The 16,955-nt window shown below is 48.1% G+C and overlaps 1 protein-coding gene across 7 annotated transcripts in view; it reads right to left on the bottom strand.

Moving 5' to 3' along the window:
• HDAC4 (histone deacetylase 4) overlaps positions 1–16,955 on the bottom strand; it is a 186,305-nt gene that overhangs the window by 5,872 nt on the left and 163,478 nt on the right. For all 7 annotated transcript variants that reach the window (XM_063162701.1, XM_063162702.1, XM_063162696.1 and 4 more), the window contains 9 exons: positions 16,395–16,502; positions 16,042–16,097; positions 15,479–15,566; positions 14,492–14,611; positions 12,277–12,374; positions 6,734–6,852; positions 5,025–5,158; positions 1,251–1,335; positions 39–180 (listed from right to left, as the gene is read on the bottom strand). In XM_063162701.1, the coding sequence (XP_063018771.1) occupies positions 39–180; positions 1,251–1,335; positions 5,025–5,158; positions 6,734–6,852; positions 12,277–12,374; positions 14,492–14,611; positions 15,479–15,566; positions 16,042–16,097; positions 16,395–16,502 (950 nt within the window). The remainder of the gene's footprint in view (positions 1–38; positions 181–1,250; positions 1,336–5,024; positions 5,159–6,733; positions 6,853–12,276; positions 12,375–14,491; positions 14,612–15,478; positions 15,567–16,041; positions 16,098–16,394; positions 16,503–16,955) is intronic.

Genomic DNA, 16,955 nt, shown 5'->3' with positions numbered 1-16,955 from the left:
GCAAGGCTGCTCTGGAAATGTGATGGGAAACCACTGACCTCTTCTCTGCCGGCTTCACACCCACCGACAGCGATGCCATGGCCGTCACTGTCTCCGCCTCCTCGTTCTCACACTTCTGGGCCTCCACCAGGGAATATCCCACCGTGGAGGCAAAACGCTGCAGGGAATGCCAGTACTTGCCTGGGGGAGAGGTGACAACAGGGCCATCAGGGCACCATTCCAGCTCCTGCTTTCCCAAACTTGGCTGCTGGCTTGGAACTGCTCAGGAACGCTCATCCGATCCATACTCTCACTCATCTGATCCATACTCTCACTTTAAGGGCCTTAGGTGCTCAAAAATTAATTCCCTTTTCCACTTTAAACACCTCAGAAACTTCTAGACCTAAGGACAAATGTGCCTGGAGATGTCTCTCCACCAAAAAATCCAGGAGAGGGGAAGGATGCAGTCCAGGTCTGGATCCACCTGCTGACTGCCACGTACATTCAGTGGGCAAATCCCTGAAGACTAACGAAGTCCAAGATGTGTTTAGATCCATTAAAGTTGGAAAAGACCTCCAAGATCACCAAGTCCAAGCTTCAACCTCCAAAGTATTTTTTATGCCAGCAGTTTGACACCCTTCTGCATGGAGAAGAGCACTGGGAAGGCTCCAGAGGAAAGAATTGCCAAGAATTTCTCCAGGCGAGGTTCACTGCAATGATTTTAAACTGCTTAGCTAAATAAACCTAAAATATCAACAGCTGCCAGCAAAATTCATAGGATATCCTTGGAAGGGATCATCCCTTGGGAGAGATAATTGAATCCAACTCCTGGCCCTGCACAGGACATCCCAAGAATCCCAGCCTGTGTCTGAGAGCCTGCTTCACTTCCATGCCTATCTACTCCTAAACAATGGGTGCCACAACACCCAACTTGTGTTATTCAGAGATACTCAATTGCTTTCCAAGAAGTAAGAGCACCCTCTAACGGCAGGACAGTCTGTCCTTTACAGAGATTTTAGAGCTTTTAGTTTTTGTTGGGTTAACAGCTAGACTGGATCCTCCTGAAGGTCTTCTCCTACCTAACCTGTGCTCTGATTCTGTAATTCCCCCTAAGGGCTAAAGCCCTGCTGGGCTTTGTCACTGCACAAGCCCAGCTCAGGGTGCAGTGACCACCAGAAAAGTGGGAAATGGGAGCATGGAGCTGGCAGGATGGTGGGGAAGCCCAAGGGGTGTCCCCAGGGACTCGGCTGGGTCGGTGGGGCTGCACTCACTGTGGATCTCGATGACTTTCTCCATGGAATGCACGGCGTTAGCGTTTGCTCTCTGCTGGAAAACCTTCTCTGGAAGAGGGTCAAGCTGGAGAGAGAGAGAGAGGAACACCAGAGGAATGTTAACATTGAATCCCAGAATGGTTCTGGTGGGAAGGGACATTAAAGCCCATCCCACTCCATGCCTGCCATGGGCAGGGACACCTTCCACTAGTCATTCTGCAGTGGGAGCATGCCTGTGCCAGCCCAGGGAAAGGCCTGACAAGTACTGCTGGATAAAAGTTTTAGGATTTATTTGATTTCCTTTAGAAAAGCTCAAGAAGAGGAGACACCTCTGCCCTTGCAGGTTCTCCTCTAATGAATGAATTCATGCCAAACCTCCAAGGTGGGCTGTCCAAAACAAGAGATGTCCACTGCTGTTAACTGTGCTGAAAGCAACCCAATCAGGGATGTTCCCCAGCAAAGAACAGCCAGAGTTCAACATTTAAAAATATCCATGGCAAAGTTTAACTTCCCTCAAAGCCAAGAGAAGCTGCAGCCAAGACTGCTCTTATGAGCACATGGTAGCCATTCCATAGGTACTTCACAGGATGCTGCATTCCAGATTCAGTAATTATGGATTGCACTTTTTATTAATTCCCCACTCTAAAAATAGTTCTGCTCCAAACTGGTTTCTGTACGACATTAAGTGAAGGTGAAAGCAACTCCTGGGTAAGTCTTTGAGCAAGAGCTTTCCACGGCCTCTTGGTTGACACTGAGACAAAGCATGTTACAGATTCTAGAGCTCACTCCTCCTCCTGAAATAACACTCATAAACAGCCTCAGCCTGCAGAAAAGGGAGCAAAAACACTCTGGGCATAAGGCACCTGGTTGTCATCACCTTCCTGTTTGAAGGGCAGAGGCTGGAGATGCCCACGATGGACTGAGCAGCTCTGCAGAGCAATGGGAGAGGAACGGTGGCTAACTGGTGTGGACTGCCATCAGCAGACGCCAAAATCATGGAATCATGGAATGCTGGGGAGTGAAGGGATCTTAAAATTCATCTCATCCCACCCCTGCCATGGGCAGGGACACCTTCCACTATCCCAGGTTGCTCCAAGCCCCATCCAGCCTGGCCTTGGGCACTGCCAGGGATCCAGGGGTAGCCACAGCTGCTCTGGGCACCCTGTGCCAGGCCTGCCCACCCTCACAGGGAACAATTCCTAATTCCCAATATCCCATCTAACCCTGCCCTCTGGGTTAAAATGGATTAAAACCATTCCCCCTTTTCCTGTCCCATCAGACCCTTGTCTAAAGCTCCTGTCCAGCTCTCTTGGAGCCACTTTAGGCACTGGAACACTTCTCCCAGGAGCCTTCTCCAGGCGGAACAACCCAAACCCGCTCAGCCTGTATCAAGTCTCTCTCTGATTTCCCAGCCCTGATTTCCCCTGAAGCCCTGTGAGCATTGCACAGCAGTGCAGGCCCATTCCCCAGCCCTGACCCCCTCCCCAGGGCAGCAATCAGCTCTGGGTTCATTTCCTGGCAGCTCGGGAAGGAGCTGCTTCCCCGACGCGGGAGTTTTGATCTCGGCCGATGGACGCCCTGCTCGGGGGACTGGCACTGCTCCCCTCCTCTCCCAGCAGCCCCAGTGGAGCTCCAGCTTGGCTCCCGAGCCAGCCCAGCTCCCTGCAGCCCGGCCTGGCCACAGCTGCCTGTCCATGTGTGTGCAGCAGGCTGCTCTGACACGCTGTAGATCAAACCGCATCAAAGCGCCGCGGCACAGAGCTCCCCCCGGCTGCCCTGCCTTCAAAAGGTTCCAGGAAAGACCTGGATAAAAGGAGTGTTTCCTGCTTTCTGATGTGTGCCTAAGCCAGGGAATATTACCCTATCTGCACAGCCCACCTAGGACCAGTGAGAGCAGGTCTGTGTTTAAGTGTCCTTGTAGCCATGATTAAAACAATCAATGTTTTTTATCTTTAAGGATCAATATTTCCTCTGCTCAATGGAATCACTCAGGCAGCTCACAACATCCAAGGTATCCTGAGTGCTGAGCTCTCCCCACAGCCTCACACTCCCAAACACACCCATGGCTTGGGTGAAGCACTTATTTACTGCTTGTGGTTGCAGTCAGCCTCCTGTGATCCTAGGAGCACACTGAGCAGCAGGAGTGACATCCTCCAGGTGTTATTCCCACTGCTTCCCTTTCCAAGTGCATCCTGCACCCAAAGGTGGCTGGAGCCAGAGGAATTGTCTGTAGAGACCACTTAAAACATATGGGTGTGCAATACACACCTCACAGAACCCCAGGAAGGTCTGGCTTACAAGGGACCTTAAAGCTCATCCCTGCCATGGGCAGGGACACCTTTCACTATCCCAGGCTGCTCCAAACCTCATCCAACCTGGCCTGGAACACTTGCAGGGATCCAGGGGCAGCCACAGCTTCTCTATGAAAGCTGTGCCAGTGCCCCACCAGTGGAAGTCCCCTGTTTCCATGCTGGTGTGGCAGCTGCCTCCTGAGTTTTCAGCTGTCCCCAGGGCTGAGTGCAGGCTGGAGCCATGCCCTGTGCCCAGAGCCTTCTCAGGGCTGCCTGGCCCAGCACAAGGAGCAGGATGCTCTCTGGACACTGGGATGCTGGATGATGGAAGCAGGTGCTCCTGATGAATCCCAGCTGGTTTATCTCCTCCTCCAGCCTCCCACCTAACGCTGAGTGTGGATTCTCCAAGACAGAATACTTCCCCAACAGGCTGGAGGTCAAACTGCTCCACACCTCAATGCAGATCCAAGCTCCCTCTCCATCTTTCCAGACACCTGATGGTCACTGAACTACAACCCTCCCCAGAAATCAGCTCCCACTGGAGACAGACCCACTGGTGCTGCACCTCAGCCCAAAGTAACCACACTCAAAAGCCCTCAAATATGGTTTAAAGCTACACCAGAGGAGGTTTAAGTTGGATATTAGGGAAAATTCATTCACTGGAAGCATGCTCAAGCATTCAGTCAGGCTGCCCAGGGCAGTGGTGGAGTCAACATCCCTGCAAGGATTTCAAAGGTGTGTAGATGTAGTGTTCCTTCTTTCATCCCACTGACACTAAAAGTGTGGGGGGGGGGGGAAAGCAGAAAAAATGGAGTATCTAAAATTTTCTCTGTAGGAAAACACCCATAGCTCTTCAGAATCCAACATCTTGCTGTATTGAAAAGATGGAGTATCTAAAATTTTCTCAGTAGGAAAATACCCACAGCTCTTCAGAATCCAACATCTTGCTGTATTGAAAAGATGGAGTATCTAAAATTTTCTCAGTAGGAAAACACCCACAGCTCTTCAGAATCCAACATCTTGCTGTATTTCTCTGTCTGGCTCTTATCTTGCAATCACCCCCCTAACCTTTCTGGCCAATTTTTCTGACACAGTCAAGACTTCTCCTACACAGCAACGTGCAGAAAATAGAAAATGTAACTCCTAGGAAAAAATCATGTCAAGCAAGATGCCCCATGTAGCAGGCACAGTCTGTAGGACTAGAGAGGGGAGCAAAGAGAAGGGAAGACTTGCACACTGAATTCAGAAATTAATTAAAAGCGTTGTTTTTCAAAGAGCACAAAGCAAATTATTTGGAGAAAGAACAAACCCAAAACCCATTCCTAGCTGTTTCACTCATTGCACGACTACAAAGCACAGGTGGCTTTTAAGCACAAAACAAACACCGAGTGTCAGGAGGACACCAAACAACGACAGGAACTTGGCAGCCGGGAGGATGGGACGCCCAAACCCGAGGGGGGAGTGTGTCTGGGGGTGCCTGTACCTCGTTTCCCAGCAGGGCAGACACGCAGGCCTCCGAGGCGTCGCAGATGGCCGTGAGGTCGTGGCCGCCCTCGAGGGCCAGCACCACGCGGCCCCCGGCCAGCCCCATCAGCTGCTTCGTCAGGTACCCGAAGCCTGCAAGGAGGGAAACAGAGGAAATGCAGCACAAGGGCAAAGGTGGCGGCTGGAATGGGGCTCCTGGCGGAGGATCAAAGAATTAGGGAGAGGAATTACATCATATTAAAAAGCCAGCGGGGATTTGCAAAGGCTCGGCGCGTAACGCGAGCCAGGTTGGGCTTCGGCGCGCGGTTCCAGCTGCGGCTTCCCGGGATGGATCCCCGCGTCCCCCAGCAGCACCAGCCCAGCTGGGAGCATCACCATCCTCCCCTTGCCACCCCTCAGCACCCCAAATTAAAGCCAGCAGCCAGCATTCTCTCTGGGAGCAGGGAAAGGGGCGGATTTCTGCTGGATGCTGCTTTGGGGGAGGGAGGAGGAAGGTGAACGGGCCCAGTTTGGGTCGGGATAGCAGCAGTGCAGTACAGCCCCAGAGAGATTTAGGTTTGACATCTCGTTCTCAGCAGACAGCTCTTCCCGTCCATAATATGCTATAAAAATTCCAGGGGCACCCGGCACTTTGATCAGATGACACACAATACATTTCTGCCCCCTTTAAACAAAACAGAACCAAGCGGCGAGGATTTAAAAAACGTGTCCTCAAAGCAACCTTCCCCCTCCAGGAGAAAAAAAAAAAAAAAATCAAAAAATCAAAAAAGCCAAACAAAGGAGAAGCCAGGGAATTTCTACCCTCCATCCCCACTGCCTGCTTTCTGCTTTGGAGCGAACCCCTTTGCAAATTAACAAATTAACAGGCAGAGAAAAGCATCCACTGCTGAGCCCACAGGTGGTTTTGTGAGAGGAGCAGAGCATGGCAAATTCAACCAGCACGTAAACAAGACCTTTCCTTTCCAAAGTGTTTCTGGATATCTCGAGGAACTTGCCTCTTGTAAACCTATTTCACTTTATTCTTATATAAAGTTTACAGGTTCAGCTCCCTTACGACGTTTTAAAGTTCACTGTAGAGAACAATTTTCCTGGCTGGAACAAACTCTTAAAAAATAATAGTAAAAGCCTTTTTGCAAGAAAAACTGTCCTCTGGATAAATGTGAAGGAAACAGTGCCAGGTAAACTCCACATAACCTGGAGGGGGGGGAGTTATTTCAGTGCATCTCCCAAAAACATCCCAGACCCGAAGCAAAAAGGAGGGCTTGTGGGTGTCTGTAATTAATTCAAAGGTGGAGAGCAAAAACATTCAGCCCAAAGTTTTAATAAGGTGTCCTGGAGGAAGAAATGGATTTCTTGGTAGCAATGAGAGTGTTTACAGCTGGTATGGACTTTTTCTGCAATTTTATATTAATGCCAGTATAACTCTCTAATTCAGCAGAGATGTGACTACAAATAAATTACACAATATTACATACTGAATATTTCAAAGTTGAAATATGCAATGTTTCAAAAAAAACCCAACAAAATTAAGGCTTCAGCCAGGCTAAAATGTGCATTATAAAAAGATAAATGCCATGAAAATTCAAAGGAGAAGGATGGAAGTTTTGCCTTTGAAACGAAAGATCTGAAATAGACCCCACAAAGTAAAATCTGGGAATACTGTCCTTCAATCCACAGGACAGCAGCAGAAGCAAAGCCCCCACTTACATTTTGCTGACAGGTTATATCCTCCCAGGGGTGTGGGGTGCCCTTCCACAGCATCGAAACCAGATGACACCAGCACAACATCTGGGGCAAACTCGTTGGCAATGGGCATCACCACTGTCCTGCAACACAGAAAATCCACAGCACACACGTCAGGGGGGCTCCTCAGCAAGGCAGGGGTGCTTCAACCCTCTCATCAAACCCTGAGAGCCAGGCTGGAAGAACTCCTTGCACTCCCTGGGATTTCCTCCACCTCGTGTTTTGAGCAGGGAAACGAGCTGTCACCCCTTGTGGTTCCCATTTGGGATCACATCCTGATTTACATCCATGGCAATAAGGGTAAAATAAGAGGGCATCTGGCACAGGCTGCAAAACTACCTGGGAAACCTCACCCCAAGGCATTTTCTTCAAGTCCTCCCTCAAAACATTTCATCTAAGCTTTGCCAAGTGATTCCTTCCTCACTTGCTGCACTTCCCATTTCCCACAGCAAAAGGCTGGAGTGTCCCATGGGGCAGAACAGCTTTAGAATGCAAATATCCCACCCAAATCCACCTCTCCCACTGCCAGTTCCCCGTCCTCTGATGTTCTGTTCACTAAAAAAATGTATGGCACTGTTCAGCATCCCCATCCTGCTGATTGCTGAAGTTGTATTTAAATGAAACAAGGGGTCTGTTCCTGTGGTTTCTCACCAAAACATCTTTTCTCCCTCTGCTTTCTCTCTCTCCAAACTCCACAATTTCTCCTCAAAACCTACAGGAGGTTGCAAACATCCCATCCCCACATCAAGACACACTTCCCAAATGATGTTTTTTCCATTGTAACTGCACCTACTGAATTCTGGATGTGTCCCTAGGGCAACCTGACCTGCAATTTTCCCATTTTCCCATCCTAGGAACAGCCACCAGGCAGGATAACTTTCTGGAGCAGGAACTGAGGTTATTTTACCCACATCCCAAAGCGTGGACCTGTAAATCTTGGCACACACGAGAACCTCACACTTTATTGAGTCGAGTCTTTATGTGATGCTCTAAAAACAGAGCCCAGGGGGGCTGTTCCGTGCTGAGATGGCTCAAGTGCTATCAGAACACTCATAAAAGCTCCCAGCTTTTTGCCACAAGGATATTAAACAGCCAGGAGACATCTGCCAGAGTCAGCAGCTCGTGACATCCAGCTGAGCTTGTGAATGATGCAGAATGGGGCATCAGCCTCTGCCAGGCACTGAGCAAACCCACCCCCAGCCTCCACTGCCACCAGGGAGCAGGAACAGGCACACAGACACCAAAAAACACCTCCCCACACACCTCCTAGCTTCATTCTTTCCCAGCTATTCGCCACAGCAACCCCAGAGGCTCCTGCAGCATTGCTGATCTCTGTGCACAGAGACCTCTGTGAGAACAAAGGGGTTTCATTCTCCCTTAAAACACACAGAATCCCAACAAGGAATTTGAATTTTCTCCTCTGAGGATGTGATTGCCCCTCTCCATTTCGTCCTTCTGTGAGGAAGACAAGAGCACAGCTCTGGCTGGTGAGTTTACAGTTTGGTGGAACCCACAGAAATTTTCAGGAGAAACCACCACCACCCTCACCAAGGCCTGAAGCAGCAACTCCAGAGCAAGTGCAGCAGCCAAGGGTTTATTTTCCATGAGCTTTTTCATTCCTAACCCAAGGAAAACTGCTCAAAGAATCAGATTTATTTCCCCTCTCCCCTAGTTATGATGCTGTGGGAGCTGCTGGGATCTCAGTGGAAGTGTGGGAACACCGGAGCCGGCCCAAAGCTGCACCCCAAAAGGCTGGGGATGCTCCATCCCCCTCCAGGGGAAACAAGGATTAAACTGGAAACAACCCCGTGGCTTTGCCCTGCTGATGAGACTCTAAAAAAGCCAGAAATTTGAATTATTACCTAGGAGATAAGCAGTTCTGCCTGGATTAGGGTCTTTTAAGGAATGGCTGAGGTGGCTGTAAAGTTATTCACTGAGGAATGAATATTCCTGACACTGAATATTCATTCAATCCATGTAGAATTTAAAAAAGAAAAAAGGAAACTGAAATTTCCCTAGTTTCAGAAGCTTGTTTTTGCTTGCTTAAAATAAATCAAATCTTTTTATTTGCCTGGTTACAGCTGAGCTGAACAGCTCTACATGAGAGCAAACTCATGGCTGCAACCAGCAAAGCCTCCTCATTGTGTTCTGCAATTGCTTGGGAGAGAGGCAAAAAAATAAATGTAATTTTAGATCTATTTTCCAGAAGGCTGAATGAACAATTTTAGCCTGGCATTAGCCAGTTCCCCAGTTAAATGCCTAATAAATGACAGGTAAATGAAACAATCCTACAGAGGATTATTTTGGGCTTTAAATGCTCAATTGCAGTGAGTAAATTGGTGAAACTTAGAAGGCTGAACACTTTTTTAGAGACTTTTTCCCATTCTTGGCCACATCTATGTTTAATACATATTTTTATATGTGCTATGTATAAATTTATATCTGTTAAGTGTATATATTTATATTATGCATATATTTACCTATTGATATATTTTATATTTCATATATATCATGTGTAAATTTCTATATATGGTTTTATACATGTAATATATTTTATATATATAAACTAAAAATGTTATCCACTGCTCCTCAGGCTAACCAGCTTCCTGAAAATTCCAGTCTTTGCTTCTGCATGGTCATTTACTGTGTCCAAAGGGATTAGGAATTTGGGGATGAAATCAGCATGGGGAAAGCATGAAATTGAAAATACAGCAACCACCGTTCCAGGCAGAACAGCATCATCTCCTCCTCCTCATCCTCTTCCTCGCTCCTCAAATGGTTTATGGATCGAAGGAAAAACCCAAATGCCCCTAAAATTGGTTTCTGAACTTGTTTAATGCTTTTTGAAAGCAGCAGGAGGAGGGGGAGCACAGCCCTGGCTTGTTCCTTCTGGCTGAGGTGTTTTAAATAAAGTCAAATGTGCAATCGAGCTGGACGTGGAATTATGGCTGGAATTATTATGGTGGAATTACTGGGACAGGGGAAGGAATTCTCAGACACAACACAACTGCTGGCATCACCAGGAAAACTTCCTTGCAGTAAATTCAGAGGGAAACCCCTGCAGATGAAACATTTTTAATTTCACTAATTGCTGTTGCCGTGTCATAAAGAACCAGCCGAAGCCTTCCCATTTTTCCTGCAGGTCTCTTAGCTGGGTTTGCACCTGGATCAGGAGGATTGAGAGAGGCAAACAGGATTTCAGCTGATGTAAAATGTAAGGGAACAACAAATCCTGGTCCAAAAAACCCCTCTGAATTTTACAACTTGTTTGTTTCTGTAACTACGGAACAGCAGCGGAGGCAGCGGGAACGTTCTGGGAGTTCAGGATTTTGGGAAGGACGTGCCCTGCATTGTTCCCTGCATTGCTCCCTGCATTAAACTGACCCCATTTCTGCCTGATCTGTGCAATCTGGGGCTGCCCACACGCTCAGGGGTGAGCTCAGACACGGGATGTGGAGCTGGCTCTGGCACAGCCGCAGCTAGCACAGGGTGCAGGAGCTCCAGGTTCCCAAAAATCTCCCCAGATCCCTTCTGAGCACCACCACCCTCCTAAAAACAGCACCCCAACCTGGAGCTGGGGCAGGCAGTGATTTCAGCCCCAGGTTAGAAGGCAACAAGTGACAAAGTGCAGGGGAAAGCTGATTTTTAACTCTTTTTCTCACTTCTGATACGTCTCGATGGCATTAAGGACCATCCAGAGGTCACCCCAAAACTTGTAATTTAATAATATTTGGAGAGAGGACGAAAATCACTGATGTGAGTTCCCATCTCTTTCTTGCATGGAGCAAACCCACTCTGAAACAGGTTTTCAGTTTGGGGATGAGTGGTTTCACCGGGATTTATTTATTCCCTCATTTCTCTCATTCAGAAAGATAATTATCTCAGTTATTTTCATTTCTCAAACTCACACACACTGGCTTTTCCTAAAACACAACAACAAAAAAATGAGGAGCATGTTGCTTATTTAAATCTGCTCCTTCTACACAGAAAAATGACTTTTTTTCCCTAGAAACAGACAGGCATGTGAAGAGTTAAGCCTTGAAAAAAAAAAAGAAAAAAAAAAGAAAAAGTCTATCAGTATCTTTGCCTAGCTCAAAGGATTTCCACTGATTCCTCTCCAGACTTCAAAGCCTCACAGTTTGGCATTTGGACTGGTTTGAATTAAAGCTCAGCTCTCCACTGTGAGTTTCCAAGTTCATGGTGAAAATGCCTCCTGCTTCTGGAGTTCATTATGGCCAATTTTCTTATCTTTTCTTCATCTTCGGTTTGATCCCCAGCAAATGCAACGTGGCATTCGACAGGGTGGAATAACAAGGTGCTGCCTTGAAGGCATGTATTGTCTCAAGGGGCTAAAGCAAGAAAAGAAGGGGGAAAAAATAGGATATATGACCCATTCCCTTCACTTTCCAACTCTCAGGGGACTATAAATTGCAAACTTCAAAGCGTTATTTTACATTAAAATCAATAGAAAGATTCGGGGGGTGGGTGTGGGGGGGGTAAAAATGTTTTTCAAAGGAGCTGGTTAAGATTTAAAAAGGTCACTTGATAATGTACTATCACGGCCAAACTTGGCATAGGATGAAAAAAATGCTTCTTGTTTAACTTATGGTTAAACTGAGGGTGTGCAGGCTCTGGGAGGAGCATCCCCCAAAACTCCCCAAAATCAGGGCTGCGACCCACTCCAAAGGATGTTCCCTAAATAGCTGCAGTGTCCAGGCAAGCAGACCCCAGGAATGGCTGGCAAAGGCCTCACCGTGCAGCCCTGAGCCTTTTCCAGGAGCCTGGACACTCAATTAATATTTACTGTCCCCAGCTCCAGGTGCTCTGGCTAACCAAGAGATCCATCCTGGGATAGCCAGGCTTCCACTCTGGAGCAATGTGCTGCCTCTCTGAGCCAGGAGTGACACAAATGGCAGGGATCTGGTGTCATTTGAAATTGTGGGTGTTCTCTCAGGGCTTCATGATGGCAGAATGAAGAGGGGGAAAGGGCGCTTTTTGCTCAGCCTAAGGGGATATAACAGGGAAGAGCAGAAAATAATGTTCCTGGATTTAAAGCTGTTCCATAAAGGTGATATCCCACAAAATTCACACCCTGTCTTCTGGCAAGTGTGTGTCTGCATGAATTTAGGCATCAAAGGTGTGAGGACAGAAAAGTTTCAGGTTGTTAAAGGAGAGGGAAAGTGGACCCATGGCACAGGGGAGTGTCCAAGAAAAATCATGGAATGGTTTGGGTGGGAAGGAGGCTTAAAGACCATCCAGTGCCACTCCTGCCATGGCCAGGGACACCTTCCACTGTCCCAGGCTGCTCCAAGCCCCAATGTCCAACCTGGCCTGCGACACTTCCAGGGATCCAGCTTCTCTGGGCACCTGTGCCAGGGCCTCTCTGGGATCAATAATACCAAAATTTTAAACCTTATCAAAAATCAAAATCACAGAGGATGGCACAAGGAGAAACAAACCCAGCTGAGGTGAAAAACACATTTGTGAGTGGGAAAACTCAGTAGTACCTGAAGGCAGTTAAATATTCCGTGTCTCCCATGGGCGGATCCAGGCCACCAGTAAATGCCATGTTAACATTGAAACCAACTCCTGCTCCTGTGCCAACCTGCAAAAGGGAAAAGGGACTCTCAGTTAGCAAATTCTGGCAACCCTTCTTTGCTCTTTTGATGTTGTCCCAGTGGAATTTGGATCTGGATCCAGTAGTGAGGTTGATTAGCCCCTGGTTCCTGAAATAAGAGGGAAAATAAAGCTCCTCCATGCTCAGATATTAATGGGAGCTGAGGACTGGTGGTGTTCTGCTGCTCACCCAAAAAAAAACACCCCAACATCAACTGCACCCTCTTGATTTTTCTGCAGCAGAGTGTGCTGCATGTATTCCTTTTTTATAATTCATTTTAAGCTTGATTCAGGAGCATATTTTGTAATTCAGCACAGTTGCAACTGGGGAAATGTGTATTTTAATCAGAGTGAGCTCCCCCTCTGCTGGAGAAAAACAGGATTCACAGAGAAGAGATTTTGGCTGCTTGATGGACACGTGGGTGGGAGATGTAAATACATCCCTCTCCTTGCTTGTACTGCAAATGTCCCCATCTGCCCTGCCTGCAACTACCTGAGAGAGAGAAAAACTGGAAAATAAACCAGGCTTTTCCAGCTTTTTTTTTTTTTTTGGCAAGAAGGTCTTTGCATATGAAAAAAAAAAAAGAACTAATAAGTGAAAATCAATGTGTTGCACAGCTGGCTAAAACTGCATGGCTTTTATTGCACATTATTCCTCATAGTGGTGCAAATATTTTTGCTAGAAAAACACAGGGGTGGGTGTTCATCTACCCACAGTGGGTTATTTATCCGTCATTGGCTTAAATCAAACTTGCTTTGTATCCTTTCTTTTATTTGGTCTAAAATGACACATCTGAAAATGACTCCTTTTGTAAAGCAGATTGCTAAAAAGCAGGAATTAAGCCCTGATACAAAGGGCTGCTGTTGATTCACTACAACAGTCAGCAGCATCACGTCACATTGAAGTTTCTTTACAGGTTGAAATGGAAACATTGATGTTTTCTCAAGCAGAAAATGTAAAACTGACAGGGGAAGAAGTTTTTCAGATGTCACCTGGAGCACTATAAGTATTCAAAAAAATTTCCCTTTGCTAAATCCCTCTGAAGGACCATATTTCCTGCCAGCCCAGAGGGAAAGGAAGGATGGATCCATCCAGAGCTCAGCTCTCAGCTCCACTGGCCCAGCCCTCCTGCTGCAGGCTCTGAGGACACCACCAGGAAAGGGGGATTCGCTCCAGCAGCATCGAGGCTGGGCCTCAAACCCCACAAATTTGGGGTGCAGGTGCAGCCTTGGTGGCTGGTGGTGAGCAATGCCTGGGCAGGGCCAGGAGAAAGGAGGGGAGGTGGAGAAGGAGAGGTGGAGAAGGGGAGATAGATGGAGAAGGGAGGTGGAGAAGGGAAGGTGGAGAAGAGATGGAGAAGGGGAGAAGGAGAAGGGGAGAAGGAGAAGGGGAGAAGGAGAAGGGGAGAAGGAGAAGGGGAGGTGGAGAAGGGCAGGTGGAGAAGGGCAGGGGGAGGAGGAGAGGTGCAGGAGAGGTGCAGAAGGAGACGTGTAGAAGGGGAGAAGGAGAAGGGGAGAAGGAGAAGGGGAGATAGATGGAGAAGGGGAGATAGATGGAGAAGGGGAGATGATAGATGGAGAAGGGGAGATAGATAGATAGAGAAGGGGAGATAGATGGAGAAGGGGAGATGATAGATGGAGAAGGGGAGATAGATAGAGAAGGGGAGATAGATGGAGAAGGGGAGATGATAGATGGAGAAGGGGAGATAGATAGATGGAGAAGGGGAGATAGATAGATGGAGAAGGGGAGATGGAGAGGCTCCACGGCTGCGCCAGGAAAACCGAGTGTGGGCGGTGCAGCCATGGACAATCTGTTCCTTCAGCATCTAAGAAACAACTTCTGCTGAGGAAGGAGAAATGCTGCACAGGACAGGGAGTGCTGGGACAGCTGGCAGAGGGCTCCTCTGGAGCAGGCTGTCCCCAGAGGGCTGGAGAGCTAAACTGCAGTGACTCCTTGGCTGCTGTCCCACCAGCTCCGGCCAGGACACCAGGCTGTTGGATCACAGGCACCTGGTGCGTCCTGGGATGGGAACACAAAACCCTGAGGAGCTCTGGAGGTGGCAGGAGCTCCTGTGGGTGCCAGGGCTCTGGGATCCATGTGCTGACCTCATCTGGAGCGCCGCTGCCTGGGAAGAAGTTGCCGTCGTCGTAGCGATGGAGTGAGATGTAGAGCACGTTGGGGTCGTTGTAGAAGGCCTGCTGGGTACCATTCCCATGGTGGACATCCTGCAGGGACAGGGAGGTTAGTCCCTCACTAAAAACATGGATTAAAGGCATCAGTTTGGGATTTGGAGGGGTTTTCTTTGCTGTTGAGCTTTGTTTTCTCCAGCCCGGCTGAAGCAGTTTGTGGGGAATGGGAATAACCTGTTGGGCACACCTAGTTTGAGATTACTCTCCTTGTTTAATTCATGGGATAAACACAACCCCAAATGTCTATCAAACTGATGGAAAGAACTGGATTAACACCAATTTTGGCAGATGGAGATACTGGGATATTTGTTGCCCTATATCTTTGGGGTGAGTACTGATACAAATAAATTTCTGTTTAATCCAAGTTAAACAACACAACCCATGAGAGCTCCCCTATTGAGCTGCTGTGGGGTGCACAAACACAGCCTGTGACAGGACAGCTATTTCAAATGCCCCTCTCTGACATGAAGAACAGGTGGGAAGTGAGGAAATAAACATCCATCCAGTAAGTCCAAAAGATAAATAAATGCCTTTTAACTTGTGGGTTTAACCTGTGGCAACAGAACCAAAACTCTTGGCTGATCCCCAGTCACTCCAATACCTTCCCAGCCACATAAAATCTATAAAGAAATAAAAATCTATACATTGCCTAAGCAGAATTCCAAATCAGCCCTTTCTCTTTATTTGAAAATTCTGGCCCCTTGAAGAATTTTTTCTCTGATTAGAACAATTTTATTCAATTAAACCCCCGAATTTTGGCTTGCAGACAACAGGCAAGAAGTTTTTCACTGACAGAGCTTGCTCTTGCAAGAAGAAACCACCCAGAATAATTTCCACCTGTTAAAGGGAATTAATAATAGTAATTTCCACCCTCCTAAAGGGAAAGAAGGGGCAATTACTCACCCAGTCCACGATGAGGATTTTGCTCACGTTGAGCCTTTGCTGGAGCAGCTTGGCTGCGATTGCCACGGAGTTAAAGTAGCAGAAACCCCTGGAGAGGGGAGACAAGAGGAAAAGAGAGGTGTTAATGACAGCTTCCCATGGTCCCACTGCACCCATCACCTAGACAGAACACAGGAGGCAGGAGTTCCTTCTGCTCTCCTTTCCTCTCTGGAAACATGGAAAGGCTTGTGCTGGGAGGGACCTTGAAGGTCATCTCGTTCCATGGGCAGGGACACCTTCCACTAGATCTGTTTGCCATTGGAAGTGCTGGATTCCAGCAGCAGGCTCTAGGGAAACAGGGAACGTCCCACACTTGCCTGAACCCACTGCTGATCCTTGCTAGGAAACACTAAGCAGGCTCTTACCCTGCTCCACAGAACGTGGGGAGCTCTGAACACCACACATCTCATCTAGCAACAAACAGAAATCCCACAGTGATAACCTGACAGAATTCCTCTGGAATTGCCAGCTGTGGATCCCCCACCAAAGGAGCCCTGGCTGCAGGCAGTGAAGCCCATACTCACATGGGTGTGCTCTCCTCCGCGTGGTGACCCGGGGGCCGGACAACAGCAAACCCATTCTGCACACAAAAAACAGGGAAGGGAAAAGGTCAGAGGGACAAGGATGCACACAGGGGGTGCAGCCAGAAGCTTTAATCCTGCTTGGGAACTCTGGAGTTGCTCTTGATGGATTCCTCACAAGGTGATAGCAGTGGACGATGCTTTCCCTCACTGAGGAGAGGGAAAAGGTCCTGGAGCTGCTGCTCAGAGCCCTGAGCAGAGCATGCCCAGAGCACGGCTGAGGGCTGCTCCCAAACCTTCAGGGCTATTCCCAAGCCTTCAGGGCTGTTCCCAAACCTTCAGGGCTGTTCCCTCACCTTCAGCTCTCCCGTGGCCACTTTGAACACCAGCTCAATGACACAGCCCACGGCCAGGCGAGCGGCGCCCGACGAGTGCACCTCGTTCCAAATGGTGTCACTGTCCACCTGAGGGGACACACAGGAGACAGGTTAGGAGCAAGGAGGGCAGCCAGGCAGCAGGAGACCCCTGTCTTATAAAGACATCACTCACATGGGGGGATAGGATAAGGGGAATGGATTTAACTGAAAGGGGTTTCTTTCAGATACTGGGAAGGAATTGTCCCCTGGGAGGGCATTGAGGTGCCCAGAGAAGCTGGAACTGCCTCTGGATCCCTGGAATTGTCCAATGCCAGGCTGGAGCAACCTGGGCTAGTGGAAGGTGACCCTGCCTGTGGCAGGGGATGGACTGGAATGGTCTTTAAGGTCCTTTCCTACCCAAACCATTCCATGATTCTGTAACTCTGTGACCACGGAATCAGCATTTCTCTTTAACTGCTGCTGATCCAAGATGAAATAAAAAGGTCTATTAAATGATTCAATGATTCTTTAAAATAAATTAAAAATCCACAATAAAGAGGG

The sequence above is a fragment of the Melospiza melodia genome, chromosome 8 (assembly GCF_035770615.1).
Source record: "Melospiza melodia melodia isolate bMelMel2 chromosome 8, bMelMel2.pri, whole genome shotgun sequence".
Taxonomy (NCBI): domain Eukaryota; kingdom Metazoa; phylum Chordata; class Aves; order Passeriformes; family Passerellidae; genus Melospiza; species Melospiza melodia.
The sequence above is the reverse complement of the archived record's forward strand: the minus strand, read 5'-3'. Positions and strand labels throughout refer to the sequence as shown.